Source organism: Phalangium opilio, unplaced genomic scaffold (assembly GCF_054372755.1).
Source record: "Phalangium opilio isolate 3A_F unplaced genomic scaffold, DU_Popi_V2 ptg000041l_1, whole genome shotgun sequence".
Lineage (NCBI taxonomy): Eukaryota > Metazoa > Arthropoda > Arachnida > Opiliones > Phalangiidae > Phalangium > Phalangium opilio.
This window is the reverse complement of record NW_028324165.1, coordinates 3,727,922-3,749,530: the sequence shown is the minus strand read 5'-3', so window position 1 is coordinate 3,749,530 and position 21,609 is coordinate 3,727,922. Positions and strand designations below refer to the sequence as shown.

General features: G+C 34.5%; 3 protein-coding genes and 2 long non-coding RNA genes across 5 annotated transcripts; 3 read left to right on the top strand and 2 right to left on the bottom strand.

Annotated features, from left to right (window-relative positions):
* Window positions 1-2,734: 2,734 nt before the first annotated feature.
* LOC149679427 (uncharacterized) lies at window positions 2,735-3,998 on the bottom strand. Its single transcript, XR_016365770.1, has 3 exons — window positions 3,712-3,998; window positions 3,021-3,141; window positions 2,735-2,827 (listed from the first exon to the last, which is right to left on the bottom strand). It is a non-coding gene; the product is annotated as an uncharacterized LOC149679427 (long non-coding RNA).
* A 238-nt stretch (window positions 3,999-4,236) lies between these two features.
* LOC149679426 (uncharacterized) lies at window positions 4,237-4,913 on the bottom strand. The gene is made up of 3 exons (XM_089835203.1): window positions 4,877-4,913; window positions 4,543-4,818; window positions 4,237-4,467 (listed from the first exon to the last, which is right to left on the bottom strand). The coding sequence occupies exons 2-3, from the start codon at window positions 4,811-4,813 to the stop codon at window positions 4,274-4,276; spliced, it is 465 nt and encodes a 154-aa protein (XP_089691329.1). The 5' UTR covers window positions 4,814-4,818; window positions 4,877-4,913; the 3' UTR covers window positions 4,237-4,273.
* A 2,796-nt stretch (window positions 4,914-7,709) lies between these two features.
* LOC149679425 (uncharacterized) lies at window positions 7,710-8,386 on the top strand. The gene is made up of 3 exons (XM_089835204.1): window positions 7,710-7,746; window positions 7,805-8,080; window positions 8,156-8,386. Exons 2-3 carry the CDS (start codon window positions 7,810-7,812, stop codon window positions 8,347-8,349), a joined length of 465 nt encoding a protein of 154 aa, XP_089691330.1. The 5' UTR covers window positions 7,710-7,746; window positions 7,805-7,809; the 3' UTR covers window positions 8,350-8,386.
* Window positions 8,387-8,633: 247 nt separating this feature from the next.
* Window positions 8,634-9,892, top strand: LOC149679424 (uncharacterized). The gene is made up of 3 exons (XR_016365769.1): window positions 8,634-8,915; window positions 9,486-9,606; window positions 9,800-9,892. It is a non-coding gene; the product is annotated as an uncharacterized LOC149679424 (long non-coding RNA).
* Window positions 9,893-11,523: 1,631 nt separating this feature from the next.
* On the top strand, window positions 11,524-20,682 carry LOC149679423 (uncharacterized). Its single transcript, XM_089835657.1, has 4 exons — window positions 11,524-11,654; window positions 12,754-13,731; window positions 16,169-17,127; window positions 19,630-20,682. Exons 1-4 carry the CDS (start codon window positions 11,524-11,526, stop codon window positions 20,469-20,471), a joined length of 2,910 nt encoding a protein of 969 aa, XP_089691783.1. The 3' UTR covers window positions 20,472-20,682.
* The last annotated feature ends 927 nt before the right edge of the window (window positions 20,683-21,609 follow it).

Below are 21,609 nucleotides of genomic sequence, written 5' to 3'. Positions count from 1 at the left end.
ATTTTCGTGTCTGAAATGAAGAGACATTAACGGTTCAGAGTGAGCCGAAAGTTAAATACACTCTTAAATAATCAGGTAAAGATTTTATAATAGAAGAAAAGATCATGGTGGCAATTAGATTAGTAAAAGGGCTAGTGGTAAACGAGTAGCTACAGACTTTTTATTCTCTTTACGGTGCGCTATGACTATTAGTGCGTCTGGGTATAATTTAGCTTTGGTGTTATTTAACGTTAACATTCGTGTTGGCAAACTAAGAATATTGTTGAGGTGAGACGAGACGATTGTGTTTACACTGAAAACCAGTTGTGAATGTAGCTACCAGAATATAGGGTAAACAGCTGAAGCGTAGACTTCATTTCCTGTTCTTTTCCCCATTGACTGATTTCCATGTGTCCAAGATTTATCCTTATTGGATGTAAAATGTCGTCTACTTTACTGTTTGCTATGTTTGGAATACTACTTCAATATTTCGTAAATTTTTACTTCAAAAAAGTGAAATAACTCCATATCTGGGTAAATAAGTTTGTAGTAGTAGACCTCTTGACTCGGAGAGGTAATATTTTGGTTTTCCCAACTTGTATTTTCTTTAAAAGTATAGGTTCTAATATTAAAGATATTTTTTCAATTTTCATTTTTCATTTTAAAATGTATTTGATTTATTCTAAAATAATTCCTTCTATCTTCGTAAGGAAGATGATAAATTTTAATATTATTTTTAAATCTTACGTAAGTCATTAAGCCTTTCTTTGATATACAAAGCGTTAAGTTGTTTTCTAACGTAGAGTTCCAAAACTAATCTTTCGAGATCTTTAGTTTTGACTTTAAAGGTATGATAAGTTTCTTCCGTGTTTTCTTGAGGTTTTTCAGACGTTCTTTTCTTCAGTCTTGACTTTTATATTTTTGGTGTACGTCTCTGTTTCATCAATGGTAAAGGGTATGTTTTTAGTAGGCCCACCTCGGATAAAATTACACCTAGGGAAATGTTTTAAATGTTCTTCGTAAGGATTATCGGTCGGTTTCCAGGCTAGTAAAATCCCAGTTAAGGGGCAAGGCCTATTTACAGCTAGTTCGTCCAAATTCCAGCGAAGTGATTCAGGATCCATCTTGATGTTACGAGATCTAAAGTTCGAATGCGATATTCTGTTTTTTTCTCTCGTTATTTTATACTAAATTTCTCTACATCTTTGCAGCTCGGAGTTCATGATGCTGAATGTATATGATGAAAGGGTTATTTGAGTTATATCCCCCTAAATTTACTACCCCCCTTTTTTACCTTCCCCCCTCAAATTCCTTAATATACGAAATAAAAGTAAACAGTATTAAAAAAGGGTGACACATTTATTTTTTAAAAATACAAAAGAGATTACAAAGAGTATTTGTTAACAAAAGGATTAAGTTAATCTTTACGGGCGCGCTTCAACATGTTTGTAACAATGACGTCATTTTTCAACCGATCTCGTCCAAACTGCTTCATGAATGATTTGTGGCTCTTTCTTTTTGTTCTTTGTATTATATACATAATACAATATAGTCCGCATGTCGAACTTGACAAGTTTTGAAGACTTCTTTTGTTAAAGGACCATTTTCTTGAATTTCTTTTAACAAATTCTTTAATCGAGGGGGAGAAAGTTCCCTAAAGCCAAGGAGTCAAAGTAATAATCCCTTCTGTTTCCATCAAAGTAAACGGATACCCAGTCAATTTTTTCGGGTAATAAATCAATTGGGTAAACACCTAGGAAATGTGGCGTGAATCGTAGTTATCGTGTTATCTGATCGGCGTTCATTATTTGTTTAACAAACGATTGACACGTTTCTATTTTTATCTATTTGTAACAAAGCCTGGAATTCGGCTAATACGATACAACTAAGCGTATTGGCCGTGGGTTTTTCAAAGCCCAATTCTAATCTTAATTGTCCTTGTTTCGTTGGGACTCCAATGATCTGAATGACTCGCGTAACCATCAGGTGTTAAGTCTAAACAGTAAATGGCGTAACCCGAGGCAAAGTCGTCCATAGAGATATTGTTTCTCTTGTCATTATAGTGGCACTTTGACCATCCTTCAAGTCGGCTAGGAATTTGATGATCCGAATTGCAAACTGTTCCAAGTTTCTAATCCTGTAATATTTTACCCCGTTAAGTCCCTAATTTTAATTGTAAATCAATCTCAATGTAGAAACCTCCGGAACCGAAAAATATTACGCTGCTGTTAAGAACAATATCAAGCTTATTAAGGATTTTCGTTTAATGTTCAAGGCTACGACCAAGAAAGGTGTGAAAGGACGGAGTTCAATACTTTTTCTTTTCGTAAAAAGGAAGGTAACCCCTTTCGTATTCTATACAATGGTATGTAAGTTTGCTGTAATACATTCGGTGTACGTAGGATTAGAGATAAAGATCATAATATAAAGTAAATTAGACAAGAATGAAGACTATGTTTTGGTCTGTTCTATTGTAATAGGGTTAGTTAGCGAAGTATTTGGAGGCCAGTGGCTACTTGCATATAGTGCATTTCTGGTTCTTATTGCTTATTATAGATTTTTTTGCATACAATCCAAATTTATATGATTCTCAGTTGACGAATTTAAGTAAAAGCCATTTGATTAAGTGTTTGATTTATTATATAATAATTTCTTCAATCTTCGTAAAGAAGATAAAAATCTGAATATTTTTTTTTAAAAATTTTACTTACGGCATTAAGTTTTGCAAGTCATTAAATTTGCTAGTTATACTTACGGTAGGTGTGAAAGGAGGGAGTTCAATACTTTTTCCTTTCGTAAAAGGGAAGGTAACCCCCTTTCGTATTTTTTACAATGGTATGTAAGTTTGCTGTAATACATTCGGTGTACGTAGGATTAGACATAAAGATCATAATATAAAGTAAATAAGAGAAGAATGAAGACTATGTTTTGGTATGTTCTATTGTAATAGGGTAAGTTAGCGAAGTATTTGGAGGCCAGTGGCTACTTGCATATAGTGCATTTCTGGTTCTTATTGCTTATTATAGATTTTTTTTACATACAATCCAAATTTATATGATTCTCAGTTGACGAATTTAAGTAGAAAGCAAAAACTTCCGTAATATTTCCCATTCATCTGTAACTTCCTCCTTTCATATCTCTATGGGCTTATAGATGTAGGCCCTATTTTAAAGTAAAAGAGCTTTTCATGAATAAAGATTATAATATAAAATAAATTTACTCCTCTCTTTTATTTTGCTATAAAAGCAAAAGATCTAATTATAAAATGAAATTGATATAATATAAACTAATTTCTCCAATCTGCGTAACTACGGTATAAATTTATATACTATTATCAAGTAACAATACAAGTCAGTTTCACTAAAGAATATCTGAGCCTAGATTGTCACATCTATGTCATAGTGGAGGGGGGGGGGAGAAGTTAGTATACTCCCGTCACGACTGTATTATCTATGCAGTTAGCCTTTTAAGCAGAGTTAACTTCTTAATACAAAGGTAATTAAAATTGCGTTGTATAAAATCTATTTTGGAGTATAGGCCATAGTTTACCATTCTTTATGACTCTCATGATAAGTAGCACTTGATTTATTCTAAATTAACTTCTTCTATCTTCAAAAGAAAGTTCATATTAACTATCATTAAATTTAGTGTAAGGCATTAAGCTATTTTTTAATTTAAAATGCTAAGTCAAATATTTTTGGGATGTGTGGTTTTGAGATTAAAAGTAATTACCAATTCAATTGATCATTTTCCTATATTCCTTTGTTTTTTCTTCGTTGACATCGAAAGGTTTGTTTGCTGGTTCAGCGTATTTTCCATGGAAATCAATGCTGAATTGTATGTTTATCGTTCGGCAAGCGGCTCTTATAGAGTTTCCCATGCTGGAAACGTTCCTTTATATGATAGACCTTATACATTGTCAGGTAGAGAATAAAACCTTGCATTACTTAAAGATCTTAGATCAGTGGCTTCTCTCTCGCTCGCAGTCCATGGTACTGAGAAAGGTACTGAAGCTATTATAGTATCTAGCCGTTATACGAAGGTATTTACTACCCCTTCCCCCCCCCCGCAAACCAATTTTTTGAGATGTTTACCCCCAATAAACCCCCCCATCTGTGACGTAGGCAATATCTTTGAAAATATTCTTATTTTAATTAAAGAGGACCATTATAAAAAATGTACATTATACAAACTAGCAATTACGAAAACCGTTCTCCTTTATGATCAATTATTATGTATGCCAATAAGAAATCCATATTTAAATGCAATAAACTTAACTTTAATTTTTAAAATTTTACACTATTAGCATAAAATTTATACTGTCCTCGTTCTGGTATACGAAATCAGCGTATAAAAGGCTCTTTTCCAATGCGCACGGACGATGACGGGCTAACGTGTTTCTTTGGTGGTCATAGAGACAGGTGACACGTGTCTCACCTTCTATATCCATGGCCTTTGGACAATCCACGTCATTCAAATTTATGACTTCTTTATTTAAAATATTAAAAAGAAAGAAACATTTTTGATTACCCTTGCTATATATACGGTCTGCGAACCGGGTACCTAACATAAGACAGCGACGAAGATTATGATAAGGCGTTTCTCCTCGTCCAAATGAGATTCCGTGTAAATTTCTGGTGATGTAGCTATTGAGTCGTTGTGTAGACGAAGGTAGCGTAGATTGACTATAAGGCGGTAAAAATGTCCATGACACTATTCCTGGAAGTTTAGTAACAGTAGCACAACTTAGTTCTTTAACTATCAGATTACCTGCGAGGTTGCATTTTTCGTCCTTCCCGTGTAGATACTCAAAGTCAACTACTACAGATTTCATGTTATCTAGAAGATAGTTTCCTAAATGATGATTCTCCAAATGGTTGGAGTGCGGTTTATATACTTTTCAAAGTCCTTTCACTCAGTATATTAGCTATAGAATATAAATCACATGACGGAGGGGGTGGCATACTGAAACACGTATGACAATAGCTCTTAAGAGGTCCAATCGTTGCCCCTAAATTGACAGTCGGTATAACAAAAGAACTGTGTTTTCGACAGAAGATTAAAAATGCAGAGACAACAATCTCTTTTTAATGTCAGGCGGTCAAACATTCTCCACAGAAGGTATATTGACAGATGTCTTAAAAGGGGATGTAAAGGTAAATAATGAGCCCTTGGCTAAATTTATTAGACAGATAATTATAGTTTTGTTGAAAATATGTACCCTTAAAGCATTAACGTCTAAAGTACCAAGAATGCGTACGAGGTCTTAGATAAATCTTCAAACGTTTCTTTGTGATATTGTGTATACTAGTTTTTAGCTAACGTTTCAAAAACTTTAACATAAGAATACGCCTACAGTCAAACCATTCAACAGTGAGAAAAAATAGGCATTTCAACGTTTCTTATTGCATTGTGTATTTTATTACAATTATGTATACTAGATTTAGCTAAGGTTTCAAAAACTGACATAAAAATACGCCTACAATCAAACCATACAATTCAACAAAAGGATTAATTATAACAAACGAGTTGATGCGTCATTCCATTAGTGGGTTTTACGACAGTAAACTTTGGTCTCTAAAGATGCATTGTTAAGAAAAAATTTCTTTGATCAATCAAATACTGACAGGTCTATTGAAGGAATATTAGGAGTAATAGATAATTCTTCAATCAAATATTGACTGTCTATTTTTTTAAAAAAAGGGGTGTAAGCCGGGGGCAGGTATGTATTGGATAAACAAGATAATTATATAGTTGTTCAATCTAGCTATCCATAGGTCACTGGGTAGAGGTAAAGCTACCTAAAATGAGGGACTAAAGGGTGAAGAAGCCTGGGGAGATATAATCAGGGGGAGGGAGGGGGATATTTAGGATAAAGAAGTTAATTACAGTTGTTAAATGTATCTAACCATAGATCAATCGGTAGTACGGTAGAATCACAACACCGTAAGTATAACAAAAGAAGAAAATATAATAGACAAATCACAAAAGCCGCTGATTTGTGTATTCGGTTAGTCTTGTGATTAATAAAAAAATCGTCAGTTTTCGGAATACTATGTAATATAATAAGGAACATATAGTTATTTATAAAATGAATTTCAGTTATAATAAAATACAAAAATATTTTTAATCTTTTTTTTTAAATTTTAATTTAAATTTTTAGTAATTTAATATTTTTTTTCTTAATTTAATTTTAAACTTTTTTTATAATTTTTTTTAAGAAAATACTTTTCGAACATTTCTGTGGAGATTTTTGAAAATTTTTAAGTATTTTCGTGAGGAAAACATGGTGCGCAAGGTCAAGTCCGACTTCAAGTTGAAGTCGGTTATCCCTTCCTCTTCGGAGGGAGGGATAACACACTTGACCTTGCGCACCATGTTTTCCTCACGAAAATACTTAAAAATTTTCAAAAATCTCCACAGAAATGTTCGAAAAGTATTTTCTTAAAAAAAATTATTAAAAAAGTTTAAAATTAAATTAAGAAAAAAAAATATTAAATTACTAAAAATTTAAATTAAAATTTAAAAAAAAAGATTAAAAATATTTTTGTATTTTATTATAACTGAAATTCATTTTATAAATAACTATATGTTCCTTATTATATTACATAGTATTCCGAAAACTGACGATTTTTTTATTAATCACAAGACTAACCGAATACACAAATCAGCGGCTTTTGTGATTTGTCTATTATATTTTCTTCTTTTGTTATACTTACGGTGTTGTGATTCTACCGTACTACCGATTGATCTATGGTTAGATACATTTAACAACTGTAATTAACTTCTTTATCCTAAATATCCCCCTCCCTCCCCCTGATTATATCTCCCCAGGCTTCTTCACCCTTTAGTCCCTCATTTTAGGTAGCTTTACCTCTACCCAGTGACCTATGGATAGCTAGATTGAACAACTATATAATTATCTTGTTTATCCAATACATACCTGCCCCCGGCTTACACCCCTTTTTTAAAAAAATAGACAGTCAATATTTGATTGAAGAATTATCTATTACTCCTAATATTCCTTCAATAGACCTGTCAGTATTTGATTGATCAAAGAAATTTTTTCTTAACAATGCATCTTTAGAGACCAAAGTTTACTGTCGTAAAACCCACTAATGGAATGACGCATCAACTCGTTTGTTATAATTAATCCTTTTGTTGAATTGTATGGTTTGATTGTAGGCGTATTTTTATGTCAGTTTTTGAAACCTTAGCTAAATCTAGTATACATAATTGTAATAAAATACACAATGCAATAAGAAACGTTGAAATGCCTATTTTTTCTCACTGTTGAATGGTTTGACTGTAGGCGTATTCTTATGTTAAAGTTTTTGAAACGTTAGCTAAAAACTAGTATACACAATATCACAAAGAAACGTTTGAAGATTTATCTAAGACCTCGTACGCATTCTTGGTACTTTAGACGTTAATGCTTTAAGGGTACATATTTTCAACAAAACTATAATTATCTGTCTAATAAATTTAGCCAAGGGCTCATTATTTACCTTTACATCCCCTTTTAAGACATCTGTCAATATACCTTCTGTGGAGAATGTTTGACCGCCTGACATTAAAAAGAGATTGTTGTCTCTGCATTTTTAATCTTCTGTCGAAAACACAGTTCTTTTGTTATACCGACTGTCAATTTAGGGGCAACGATTGGACCTCTTAAGAGCTATTGTCATACGTGTTTCAGTATGCCACCCCCTCCGTCATGTGATTTATATTCTATAGCTAATATACTGAGTGAAAGGACTTTGAAAAGTATATAAACCGCACTCCAACCATTTGGAGAATCATCATTTAGGAAACTATCTTCTAGATAACATGAAATCTGTAGTAGTTGACTTTGAGTATCTACACGGGAAGGACGAAAAATGCAACCTCGCAGGTAATCTGATAGTTAAAGAACTAAGTTGTGCTACTGTTACTAAACTTCCAGGAATAGTGTCATGGACATTTTTACCGCCTTATAGTCAATCTACGCTACCTTCGTCTACACAACGACTCAATAGCTACATCACCAGAAATTTACACGGAATCTCATTTGGACGAGGAGAAACGCCTTATCATAATCTTCGTCGCTGTCTTATGTTAGGTACCCGGTTCGCAGACCGTATATATAGCAAGGGTAATCAAAAATGTTTCTTTCTTTTTAATATTTTAAATAAAGAAGTCATAAATTTGAATGACGTGGATTGTCCAAAGGCCATGGATATAGAAGGTGAGACACGTGTCACCTGTCTCTATGACCACCAAAGAAACACGTTAGCCCGTCATCGTCCGTGCGCATTGGAAAAGAGCCTTTTATACGCTGATTTCGTATACCAGAACGAGGACAGTATAAATTTTATGCTAATAGTGTAAAATTTTAAAAATTAAAGTTAAGTTTATTGCATTTAAATATGGATTTCTTATTGGCATACATAATAATTGATCATAAAGGAGAACGGTTTTCGTAATTGCTAGTTTGTATAATGTACATTTTTTATAATGGTCCTCTTTAATTAAAATAAGAATATTTTCAAAGATATTGCCTACGTCACAGATGGGGGGGTTTATTGGGGGTAAACATCTCAAAAAATTGGTTTGCGGGGGGGGGGGGGGAAGGGGTAGTAAATACCTTCGTATAACGGCTAGATACTATAATAGCTTCAGTACCTTTCTCAGTACCATGGACTGCGAGCGAGAGAGAAGCCACTGATCTAAGATCTTTAAGTAATGCAAGGTTTTATTCTCTACCTGACAATGTATAAGGTCTATCATATAAAGGAACGTTTCCAGCATGGGAAACTCTATAAGAGCCGCTTGCCGAACGATAAACATACAATTCAGCATTGATTTCCATGGAAAATACGCTGAACCAGCAAACAAACCTTTCGATGTCAACGAAGAAAAAACAAAGGAATATAGGAAAATGATCAATTGAATTGGTAATTACTTTTAATTTCAAAACCACACATCCCAAAAATATTTGACTTAGCATTTTAAATTAAAAAATAGCTTAATGCCTTACACTAAATTTAATGATAGTTAATATGAACTTTCTTTTGAAGATAGAAGAAGTTAATTTAGAATAAATCAAGTGCTACTTATCATGAGAGTCATAAAGAATGGTAAACTATGGCCTATACTCCAAAATAGATTTTATACAACGCAATTTTAATTACCTTTGTATTAAGAAGTTAACTCTGCTTAAAAGGCTAACTGCATAGATAATACAGTCGTGACGGGAGTATACTAACTTATCCCCCCCCCCTCCACTATGACATAGATGTGACAATCTAGGCTCAGATATTCTTTAGTGAAACTGACTTGTATTGTTACTTGATAATAGTATATAAATTTATACCGTAGTTACGCAGATTGGAGAAATTAGTTTATATTATATCAATTTCATTTTATAATTAGATCTTTTGCTTTTATAGCAAAATAAAAGAGAGGAGTAAATTTATTTTATATTATAATCTTTATTCATGAAAAGCTCTTTTACTTTAAAATAGGGCCTACATCTATAAGCCCATAGAGATATGAAAGGAGGAAGTTACAGATGAATGGGAAATATTACGGAAGTTTTTGCTTTCTACTTAAATTCGTCAACTGAGAATCATATAAATTTGGATTGTATGTAAAAAAAATCTATAATAAGCAATAAGAACCAGAAATGCACTATATGCAAGTAGCCACTGGCCTCCAAATACTTCGCTAACTTACCCTATTACAATAGAACAGACCAAAACATAGTCTTCATTCTTCTCTTATTTACTTTATATTATGATCTTTATGTCTAATCCTACGTACACCGAATGTATTACAGCAAACTTACATACCATTGTAAAAAATACGAAAGGGGGTTACCTTCCCTTTTACGAAAGGAAAAAGTATTGAACTCCCTCCTTTCACACCTACCGTAAGTATAACTAGCAAATTTAATGACTTGCAAAACTTAATGCCGTAAGTAAAATTTTTAAAAAAAAATATTCAGATTTTTATCTTCTTTACGAAGATTGAAGAAATTATTATATAATAAATCAAACACTTAATCAAATGGCTTTTACTTAAATTCGTCAACTGAGAATCATATAAATTTGGATTGTATGCAAAAAAATCTATAATAAGCAATAAGAACCAGAAATGCACTATATGCAAGTAGCCACTGGCCTCCAAATACTTCGCTAACTAACCCTATTACAATAGAACAGACCAAAACATAGTCTTCATTCTTGTCTAATTTACTTTATATTATGATCTTTATCTCTAATCCTACGTACACCGAATGTATTACAGCAAACTTACATACCATTGTATAGAATACGAAAGGGGTTACCTTCCTTTTTACGAAAAGAAAAAGTATTGAACTCCGTCCTTTCACACCTTTCTTGGTCGTAGCCTTGAACATTAAACGAAAATCCTTAATAAGCTTGATATTGTTCTTAACAGCAGCGTAATATTTTTCGGTTCCGGAGGTTTCTACATTGAGATTGATTTACAATTAAAATTAGGGACTTAACGGGGTAAAATATTACAGGATTAGAAACTTGGAACAGTTTGCAATTCGGATCATCAAATTCCTAGCCGACTTGAAGGATGGTCAAAGTGCCACTATAATGACAAGGGAAACAATATCTCTATGGACGACTTTGCCTCGGGTTACGCCATTTACTGTTTAGACTTAACACCTGATGGTTACGCGAGTCATTCAGATCATTGGAGTCCCAACGAAACAAGGACAATTAAGATTAGAATTGGGCTTTGAAAAACCCACGGCCAATACGCTTAGTTGTATCGTATTAGCCGAATTCCAGGCTTTGTTACAAATAGATAAAAATAGAAACGTGTCAATCGTTTGTTAAACAAATAATGAACGCCGATCAGATAACACGATAACTACGATTCACGCCACATTTCCTAGGTGTTTACCCAATTGATTTATTACCCGAAAAAATTGACTGGGTATCCGTTTACTTTGATGGAAACAGAAGGGATTATTACTTTGACTCCTTGGCTTTAGGGAACTTTCTCCCCCTCGATTAAAGAATTTGTTAAAAGAAATTCAAGAAAATGGTCCTTTAACAAAAGAAGTCTTCAAAACTTGTCAAGTTCGACATGCGGACTATATTGTATTATGTATATAATACAAAGAACAAAAAGAAAGAGCCACAAATCATTCATGAAGCAGTTTGGACGAGATCGGTTGAAAAATGACGTCATTGTTACAAACATGTTGAAGCGCGCCCGTAAAGATTAACTTAATCCTTTTGTTAACAAATACTCTTTGTAATCTCTTTTGTATTTTTAAAAAATAAATGTGTCACCCTTTTTTAATACTGTTTACTTTTATTTCGTATATTAAGGAATTTGAGGGGGGAAGGTAAAAAAGGGGGGTAGTAAATTTAGGGGGATATAACTCAAATAACCCTTTCATCATATACATTCAGCATCATGAACTCCGAGCTGCAAAGATGTAGAGAAATTTAGTATAAAATAACGAGAGAAAAAAACAGAATATCGCATTCGAACTTTAGATCTCGTAACATCAAGATGGATCCTGAATCACTTCGCTGGAATTTGGACGAACTAGCTGTAAATAGGCCTTGCCCCTTAACTGGGATTTTACTAGCCTGGAAACCGACCGATAATCCTTACGAAGAACATTTAAAACATTTCCCTAGGTGTAATTTTATCCGAGGTGGGCCTACTAAAAACATACCCTTTACCATTGATGAAACAGAGACGTACACCAAAAATATAAAAGTCAAGACTGAAGAAAAGAACGTCTGAAAAACCTCAAGAAAACACGGAAGAAACTTATCATACCTTTAAAGTCAAAACTAAAGATCTCGAAAGATTAGTTTTGGAACTCTACGTTAGAAAACAACTTAACGCTTTGTATATCAAAGAAAGGCTTAATGACTTACGTAAGATTTAAAAATAATATTAAAATTTATCATCTTCCTTACGAAGATAGAAGGAATTATTTTAGAATAAATCAAATACATTTTAAAATGAAAAATGAAAATTGAAAAAATATCTTTAATATTAGAACCTATACTTTTAAAGAAAATAAAATAACTTTTTACTTTATATTATGGTCTTTATTCCTACAAAACCATCTTTTGTTATAAGCCTATACAATCAATCAAATGTTGACAGGTAAAGAGAGGAGAACGGGAAAACCCGACTCCTCCCCCTTGAGTGGCCGCCATCTTGAATTACCGTATACTGGCGCTCTACTCTCTAATATAACAAATGGTATATTAGTAATTATATCTTCGCTATTAAAGAGTGATATTTTTACCATAATAATTCATTAATCATAATTTGCTTCTTTACTTTAACTTCGTCATCACTTCTGGTGCTAGTTGGTTTCAGCAGAATCGAGAGACTGCAAAATTGTCGCTAAGCTTAACTTTACCGTTGAATTCATGATTGTGTTTTTTTCACTTCTTAGTAGGTGTTATCATGCACCTACAGAGGTTTAATGGCAGAATATGGCTGTTCATATTGTCTCGTATATTATGTTATACGTATATTATGGGGAAGTTTGCATTCTGTATTACGCGAGTGTCTAACGTGGGATCAAGTTTGAATCTTCCACGTTCTCAACGCATATATTAGATTTGGTAAGGTCAAATCTTTGGAAACCGCTATTTCGACTCGGACATCGGTTATTGTTTCTGAACTTGTTTTGTTTGCCTTTGTGTCTTTTTAAGCCTAAGCATAACCTGTTATAACAATTGCCTTTGAACAGTGAAATGTTTGTGACGCGAGTTGTTTGATATCATTTGAGGTTTTAATCTATTTCCTTTCTGTAGGAAAATCCAAGAAAAAATGTTCACCTCGATACAAATGTTCACCTGAAAATGAAAGGGAGCTTGAACTTGGCATTCGAAGGGATACCAAGGAAAAACGCTTCAAATGTGATCAGTGTGGCTATGCTGGTACGTGGAAGTCTCATTTGATCGAACATAAGCGCATTCACAGTGGTGAAAAACCCTTCAAATGTGATCGGTGTGACTATGCAAGTGCATGGAAGAGGGATTTGATCAGACATCAACTCATTCACAGTGGTGAAAAATTCTTCAAATGCGATCAGTGTGATTATAGAGGTACGCAGAAGTCTCATTTGATCACTCATCAACGAAGCCATAGCGGTGAAAAACCCTTCAAATGTGATCAGTGTGACTATGCAAGTGCGCGGAAGAGCGATTTGATCAGACACAAACGCATTCACAGTGGTGAAAAATTCTTCAAATGCGATCAGTGTGATTATAGAGGTACGCAGAAGTCTCATTTGATCGAACATCAACGCATTCACAGTGGTGAAAAACCCTTCAAATGCGATCAGTGTGACTATGCAAGTGCGTGGAAGAGGGATTTGATCGCTCATCAACGAAGCCATAGCGGTGAAAAACCCTTCAAATGTGATCAGTGTGACTATGTAAGTACGCGGAGGACTGATTTTATCAGACATCAACGCATTCACAGTGGTGAAAAACCCTTCAAATGTGATCGGTGTGACTATGCCAGCACAATCAAGTGTAATTTGATCACTCATCAACGCATTCACAGTGGTGAAAAACCCTTCAAATGTGATCAGTGCGACTATGGATTCACGCAGAAGAGTGATTTGATCAAACATCAACGCATTCATAGCGGTGAAAAACCCTTCAAATGTGATCAGTGCGACTATGGATTCACGCAGAAGAGTAATTTGATCAGACATCAACGTAATAATCACTTGGACTAATAAAATGGATTGTATTTAAGCATACTCAGCAAATTTAAAACTTGGAAAGAACCATTTCAAAATGTGTTAGTTGCGCAACATGTTTTCATTTTCGTTTCACACTTTGCTGTTCTTGACAACTGAAGTAGATGCTCACTAAGAAAAAGTTTTCGTTCGTGGGAAAATTGTAAAAGCCTATCGTTACGGATTAATCACCGGACAGGCTATATCGTATTATAAAATTGTGAAATGTAACTAGCCTAACGTCTTAACGGGAAACTGGTAGTAATACTATGTTTGTGTTAGTTATTTATAAATCCTTCACGAACAGTATTGAATATAGCCTTTTATTTGACTATAATTAACAATATTTTATATTAAAAATGGAATATCATCTTCGCTATTAAAGAATAAAAATTTTACCATAATAATTGATTTATATGTTATTGCATTGAATCTTAATTTGCTTCTTTAATAACTTCATCTTTGTCATCACTTCTGGTGCTATGGTCTCAGCAGAAAGAAGAGAGACTGCAAAATTGTCGCTAAGGTTAAAGGGGCTGTCCAACCCCCTCTCCTTTTTACCCACCCGCTATGTTAAGCTCTATGATCGTCGTTTGTCCCACTGTCCGAACAGCCCCTTTAACTTTACCCTTGACTTCATACTTGTGTTTTTTCACTATTTTTTAGGTGTTATCATGTACCTACAGAGGTTTAATGGCAGAATATGGCTGTTCATATTGTCACGTATATTTTATTATACGTTTATTATGGGAAAGTTTGCATTCTGTATACACAAGTGTCTAACGTGGGATCAAGTTTGAATCCTCCACGTTTTCAACGCATATAATAGATTTGGTAAGGTCAGGTCTTTGGAAACGGATGTTTCGACTCGGACATGGATTATAATTGTTTCTGAACTTGTTTCGTTTGCCTTTGTGTCTTTTTAAGTCTAAGCATAACTTGTTATATCAATTGCCTTTGAACAGTGAGATGTTTGTGACGCGAGTTGTATGATATCATATGAGGTTTTAATTTATTTCCTTTCTCTAGGAAAATCCAAGAAAAAATGTTCAACTCGATACAAATGTGCACCTGAATATGAAAGGGATCTTGACCTTGACATTCGAAAGGATACCAAAGAAAAACGCTTCAAATGTGATCAGTGTGACTATGCTAGTACGCGGAAGTATCATTTGATCAGACATCAACGAATTCACAGTAGTGAAAAACCCTTCAAATGTGATCAGTGTGATTATGCAAGTGCGTGGAAGACTGATTTGATCAGACATCAACGAATTCACAGTAGTGAAAAACCCTTCAAATGTGATCAGTGTGATTATGCATGTAAGCGGAAGTATGTTTTTATCACACATCAACGCATTCATAGCGGTGAAAAACCCTTCAAATGTGATCAGTGTGATTATGCCAGCACAATGAAGTATAATTTGATCAAACATGAACGCAGTCACAGCGGAGAAAAACCCTTCAAATGTGATCAGTGTGATTATGCCAGCACAATGAAGCATAATTTGATCAGACATCGACGTTATAATCACATGGACTAATAAAATGGATTGTATTTAAGCATACTCACTAATTTAAAACTTGGAAAGAACCATTTCAAAATGTGTTAATTGCGCAACGTGTTTTCATTTTCGTTTCACACATTGCTGCTCTTGACAACTGTAGTAGATGCTCATAAGAAAAGGTTTTCGTTCATAGAAAGATTGTAAAAACTAAAGTCCTAACGTCACGGAATAGTCACCGGAAAGGCTATATGGTTTTATAAAATTGTGGAATATAACAAGCCTAACGTCTTAACGGGAAACTGGTAGTAATACGATGTTTGTGTTAGTTATTTATGAAACCTTCACGACAATATTTAATGTAACCCTTTTTCTAAACTATAATTAACAATATTTAATATAACAAATGGTATATTAGTAATTATATCTTCGCTATTAAAGAGTGATATTTTTACCATAATAATTCATTAATCATAATTTGCTTCTTTACTTTAACTTCGTCATCACTTCTGGTGCTAGTTGGTTTCAGCAGAATCGAGAGACTGCAAAATTGTCGCTAAGCTTAACTTTACCGTTGAATTCATGATTGTGTTTTTTTCACTTCTTAGTAGGTGTTATCATGCACCTACAGAGGTTTAATGGCAGAATATGGCTGTTCATATTGTCTCGTATATTATGTTATACGTATATTATGGGGAAGTTTGCATTCTGTATTACGCGAGTGTCTAACGTGGGATCAAGTTTGAATCTTCCACGTTCTCAACGCATATATTAGATTTGGTAAGGTCAAATCTTTGGAAACCGCTATTTCGACTCGGACATCGGTTATTGTTTCTGAACTTGTTTTGTTTGCCTTTGTGTCTTTTTAAGCCTAAGCATAACCTGTTATAACAATTGCCTTTGAACAGTGAAATGTTTGTGACGCGAGTTGTTTGATATCATTTGAGGTTTTAATCTATTTCCTTTCTGTAGGAAAATCCAAGAAAAAATGTTCACCTCGATACAAATGTTCACCTGAAAATGAAAGGGAGCTTGAACTTGGCATTCGAAGGGATACCAAGGAAAAACGCTTCAAATGTGATCAGTGTGGCTATGCTGGTACGTGGAAGTCTCATTTGATCGAACATAAGCGCATTCACAGTGGTGAAAAACCCTTCAAATGTGATCGGTGTGACTATGCAAGTGCATGGAAGAGGGATTTGATCAGACATCAACTCATTCACAGTGGTGAAAAATTCTTCAAATGCGATCAGTGTGATTATAGAGGTACGCAGAAGTCTCATTTGATCACTCATCAACGAAGCCATAGCGGTGAAAAACCCTTCAAATGTGATCAGTGTGACTATGCAAGTGCGCGGAAGAGCGATTTGATCAGACACAAACGCATTCACAGTGGTGAAAAATTCTTCAAATGCGATCAGTGTGATTATAGAGGTACGCAGAAGTCTCATTTGATCGAACATCAACGCATTCACAGTGGTGAAAAACCCTTCAAATGCGATCAGTGTGACTATGCAAGTGCGTGGAAGAGGGATTTGATCGCTCATCAACGAAGCCATAGCGGTGAAAAACCCTTCAAATGTGATCAGTGTGACTATGTAAGTACGCGGAGGACTGATTTTATCAGACATCAACGCATTCACAGTGGTGAAAAACCCTTCAAATGTGATCGGTGTGACTATGCCAGCACAATCAAGTGTAATTTGATCACTCATCAACGCATTCACAGTGGTGAAAAACCCTTCAAATGTGATCAGTGCGACTATGGATTCACGCAGAAGAGTGATTTGATCAAACATCAACGCATTCATAGCGGTGAAAAACCCTTCAAATGTGATCAGTGCGACTATGGATTCACGCAGAAAAGTAATTTGATCAGACATCAACGTAATAATCACTTGGACTAATAAAATGGATTGTATTTAAGCATACTCAGCAAATTTAAAACTTGGAAAGAACCATTTCAAAATGTGTTAGTTGCGCAACATGTTTTCATTTTCGTTTCACACTTTGCTGTTCTTGACAACTGAAGTAGATGCTCACTAAGAAAAAGTTTTCGTTCGTGGGAAAATTGTAAAAGCCTATCGTTACGGATTAATCACCGGACAGGCTATATCGTATTATAAAATTGTGAAATGTAACTAGCCTAACGTCTTAACGGGAAACTGGTAGTAATACTATGTTTGTGTTAGTTATTTATAAATCCTTCACGAACAGTATTGAATATAGCCTTTTATTTGACTATAATTAACAATATTTTATATTAAAAATGGAATATCATCTTCGCTATTAAAGAATAAAAATTTTACCATAATAATTGATTTATATGTTATTGCATTGAATCTTAATTTGCTTCTTTAATAACTTCATCTTTGTCATCACTTCTGGTGCTATGGTTTCAGCAGAAAGAAGAGAGACTGCAAAATTGTCGCTAAGGTTAAAGGGGCTGTCCAACCCCCTCTCCTTTTTACCCACCCGCTATGTTAAGCTCTATGATCGTCGTTTGTCCCACTGTCCGAACAGCCCCTTTAACTTTACCCTTGACTTCATACTTGTGTTTTTTCACTATTTTTTAGGTGTTATCATGTACCTACAGAGGTTTAATGGCAGAATATGGCTGTTCATATTGTCACGTATATTTTATTATACGTTTATTATGGGAAAGTTTGCATTCTGTATACACAAGTGTCTAACGTGGGATCAAGTTTGAATCCTCCACGTTTTCAACGCATATAATAGATTTGGTAAGGTCAGGTCTTTGGAAACGGATGTTTCGACTCGGACATGGATTATAATTGTTTCTGAACTTGTTTCGTTTGCCTTTGTGTCTTTTTAAGTCTAAGCATAACTTGTTATATCAATTGCCTTTGAACAGTGAGATGTTTGTGACGCGAGTTGTATGATATCATATGAGGTTTTAATTTATTTCCTTTCTCTAGGAAAATCCAAGAAAAAATGTTCAACTCGATACAAATGTGCACCTGAATATGAAAGGGATCTTGACCTTGACATTCGAAAGGATACCAAAGAAAAACGCTTCAAATGTGATCAGTGTGACTATGCTAGTACGCGGAAGTATCATTTGATCAGACATCAACGAATTCACAGTAGTGAAAAACCCTTCAAATGTGATCAGTGTGACTATGCATGTTCGTGGAAGGCTAATTTGATCAGACATCAACGAATTCACAATGGTGAAAACCCTTCAAATGTGATCAGTGTGATTATGCAAGTGCGTGGAAGACTGATTTGATCAGACATCAACGAATTCACAGTAGTGAAAAACCCTTCAAATGTGATCAGTGTGATTATGCATGTAAGCGGAAGTATGTTTTTATCACACATCAACGCATTCATAGCGGTGAAAAACCCTTCAAATGTGATCAGTGTGATTATGCCAGCACAATGAAGTATAATTTGATCAAACATGAACGCAGTCACAGCGGAGAAAAACCCTTCAAATGTGATCAGTGTGATTATGCCAGCACAATGAAGCATAATTTGATCAGACATCGACGTTATAATCACATGGACTAATAAAATGGATTGTATTTAAGCATACTCACTAATTTAAAACTTGGAAAGAACCATTTCAAAATGTGTTAATTGCGCAACGTGTTTTCATTTTCGTTTCACACATTGCTGCTCTTGACAACTGTAGTAGATGCTCATAAGAAAAGGTTTTCGTTCATAGAAAGATTGTAAAAACTAAAGTCCTAACGTCACGGAATAGTCACCGGAAAGGCTATATGGTTTTATAAAATTGTGGAATATAACAAGCCTAACGTCTTAACGGGAAACTGGTAGTAATACGATGTTTGTGTTAGTTATTTATGAAACCTTCACGACAATATTTAATGTAACCCTTTTTCTAAACTATAATTAACAATATTTAATATAACAAATGGTATATTAGTAATTATATCTTCGCTATTAAAGAGTGATATTTTTACCATAATAATTCATTAATCATAATTTGCTTCTTTACTTTAACTTCGTCATCACTTCTGGTGCTAGTTGGTTTCAGCAGAATCGAGAGACTGCAAAATTTTCGCTAAGCTTAACTTTACCGTTGAATTCATGATTGTGTTTTTTTCACTTCTTAGTAGGTGTTATCATGCACCTACAGAGGTTTAATGGCAGAATATGGCTGTTCATATTGTCTCGTATATTATGTTATACGTATATTATGGGGAAGTTTGCATTCTGTATTACGCGAGTGTCTAACGTGGGATCAAGTTTGAATCTTCCACGTTCTCAACGCGTATATTAGATTTGGTAAGGTCAAACCTTTGGAAACCGCTGTTTCGACTCGGACATGGATTATTATTGTTTCTGAACTTGTTTCGTTTGCCTTTGTGTCTTTTTAAGCCTAAGCATAACCTGTTATATCAATTGCCTTTGAACATTGCAATGTTTGTGATGCGAGTTGTTTGATATCACATGAGGTTTTATTTTATTTCCTTTCTCTAGGAAAATCCAAGAAAAAATGTTCAACTCGATACAAATGTTCACCTGAAAATGAAAGAGATCTTGAACTTGACATTCGAAAGGATACCAAGGAAAAACGCTTCAAATGTGATCAGTGTGGCTATGCTAGTACGTGGAAGTCTCATTTGATCGAACATCAGCGCATTCACAGTGGTGAAAAACCCTTCAAATGTGATCAGTGTGACTATGCAAGTGCGTGGAAGAGTGATTTGATCAGACATCAACGCATTCACAGTGGTGCAAAATTCTTCAAATGCGATCAGTGTGATTTTAAAGGCACGTGGAAGAGTAATTTGATCACTCATCAACGAAGCCATAGCGGTGAAAAACCCTTCAAATGTGATCAATGTGACTATGTAAGCACGCGGAAGACTGATTTTATCAGACATCAACGCATTCACAGTGGTGAAAAACCCTTCAAATGTGATCGGTGTGACTATGCCAGCACAATCAAGTGTAATTTGATCACTCATCAACGCATTCACAGTGGTGAAAAACCCTTCAAATGTGATCAGTGTGACTTTGCAAGTACGCAGAAGATTCATTTGATCACACATCTACGCGTTCATAGAGGTGAAAAACCCTTCAAATGTGATCGGTGTGAATATAGATGCAGTAGGAAGAGTAGTTTGATCAGACACGAACGCATTCACAGTGGCGAGAAACCCTTCAAATGTGATCGATGTACGCAGAAGACTAATTTAATCAGACCTAAACGCAGAAAACACATGTATGAATAGATGGATGTGTGGGACAAAAACCATATTTGCTCGTCTTCTGTAATTAATGGGCCGAAACTGTGTATGTATCAATCCATAAAATTTCTTTATTCTAAATTGTATTAACGGAAGCGCCGCGCATTTTCATAGAAAATACTCTTGGGGCACTATATCCAGTTGTAACACGGCCATTTTCAGAAGTAATTTTATATTAAATGTAATAGAATTCACATAGAGGATGTTAAAATAAACCAGGTACTTTTTTCGAATTGTTCCAAACGTTTGAGCTTTTCTTCTATCGAACCATTTTCATTTCTGTTACCAGCCAGCTCGGAACTTTCATTAATTTAGAATAAAAACTATCAATATAATATATTTTGGAATTTTGCTAAATTACCTTGAAAGGTAATTTACGCTGTATCTTACGGCGTAATTAACCATTTTCCTAAATTGCCGTTATTTTTGGACCCTAGTCCCGGATCTTCATTTGCGTCTTTAATTACTTTAAATTACGTGATCAGCTTTCAATAGAAATAACAGATACACGAAAATTGTCGAATTATAAACTTGTTTTTCCAGTACTTAGTAGGTGTATCACGTATAGAGGTTTAATGCCTCTATTTTACTGTTCTATAATATTGTAACGAATATTTTATCATGCGTTTATTAGTATAACTTTGCATTCTGTATATTGTCTCAGTGATCGGATTTTTATCTAAATATATTTTCGAAAGTTGTTGATTTTAATTTTTCTTCTTTCCGAATATGACCAAGCTGCCTGGTTTATATCGGTAACACTATGGGGAAGTTTTAGAAGTGGTTTGATTAAGTTATTTTCTACACTGGTAATGCGGCGAACCCCCAGCCATTAAGCTTGTTAAGAACGTCCTATTCTGGACCCGTAACATATTTAAATGTGTGGGACAAAACTTTCACACTTTTTTATGTTGCTTTTAAAATTGTGCATAACGTATATTCTAGAGGGCCGGTAGGCCCTTCTAGATAAGAACCCACACCCTCCCGTAATGTTAAAGAAATAATTCACAGATTTTAGGCTTAGCGTCCCATAGAAAAAGTATGGGATTTTTGGTGGTCCACTCCATCGAATAACTCAGAAACTACTGCGAAGTTAAGGTTCGGAACACTTTTGAATTATTAA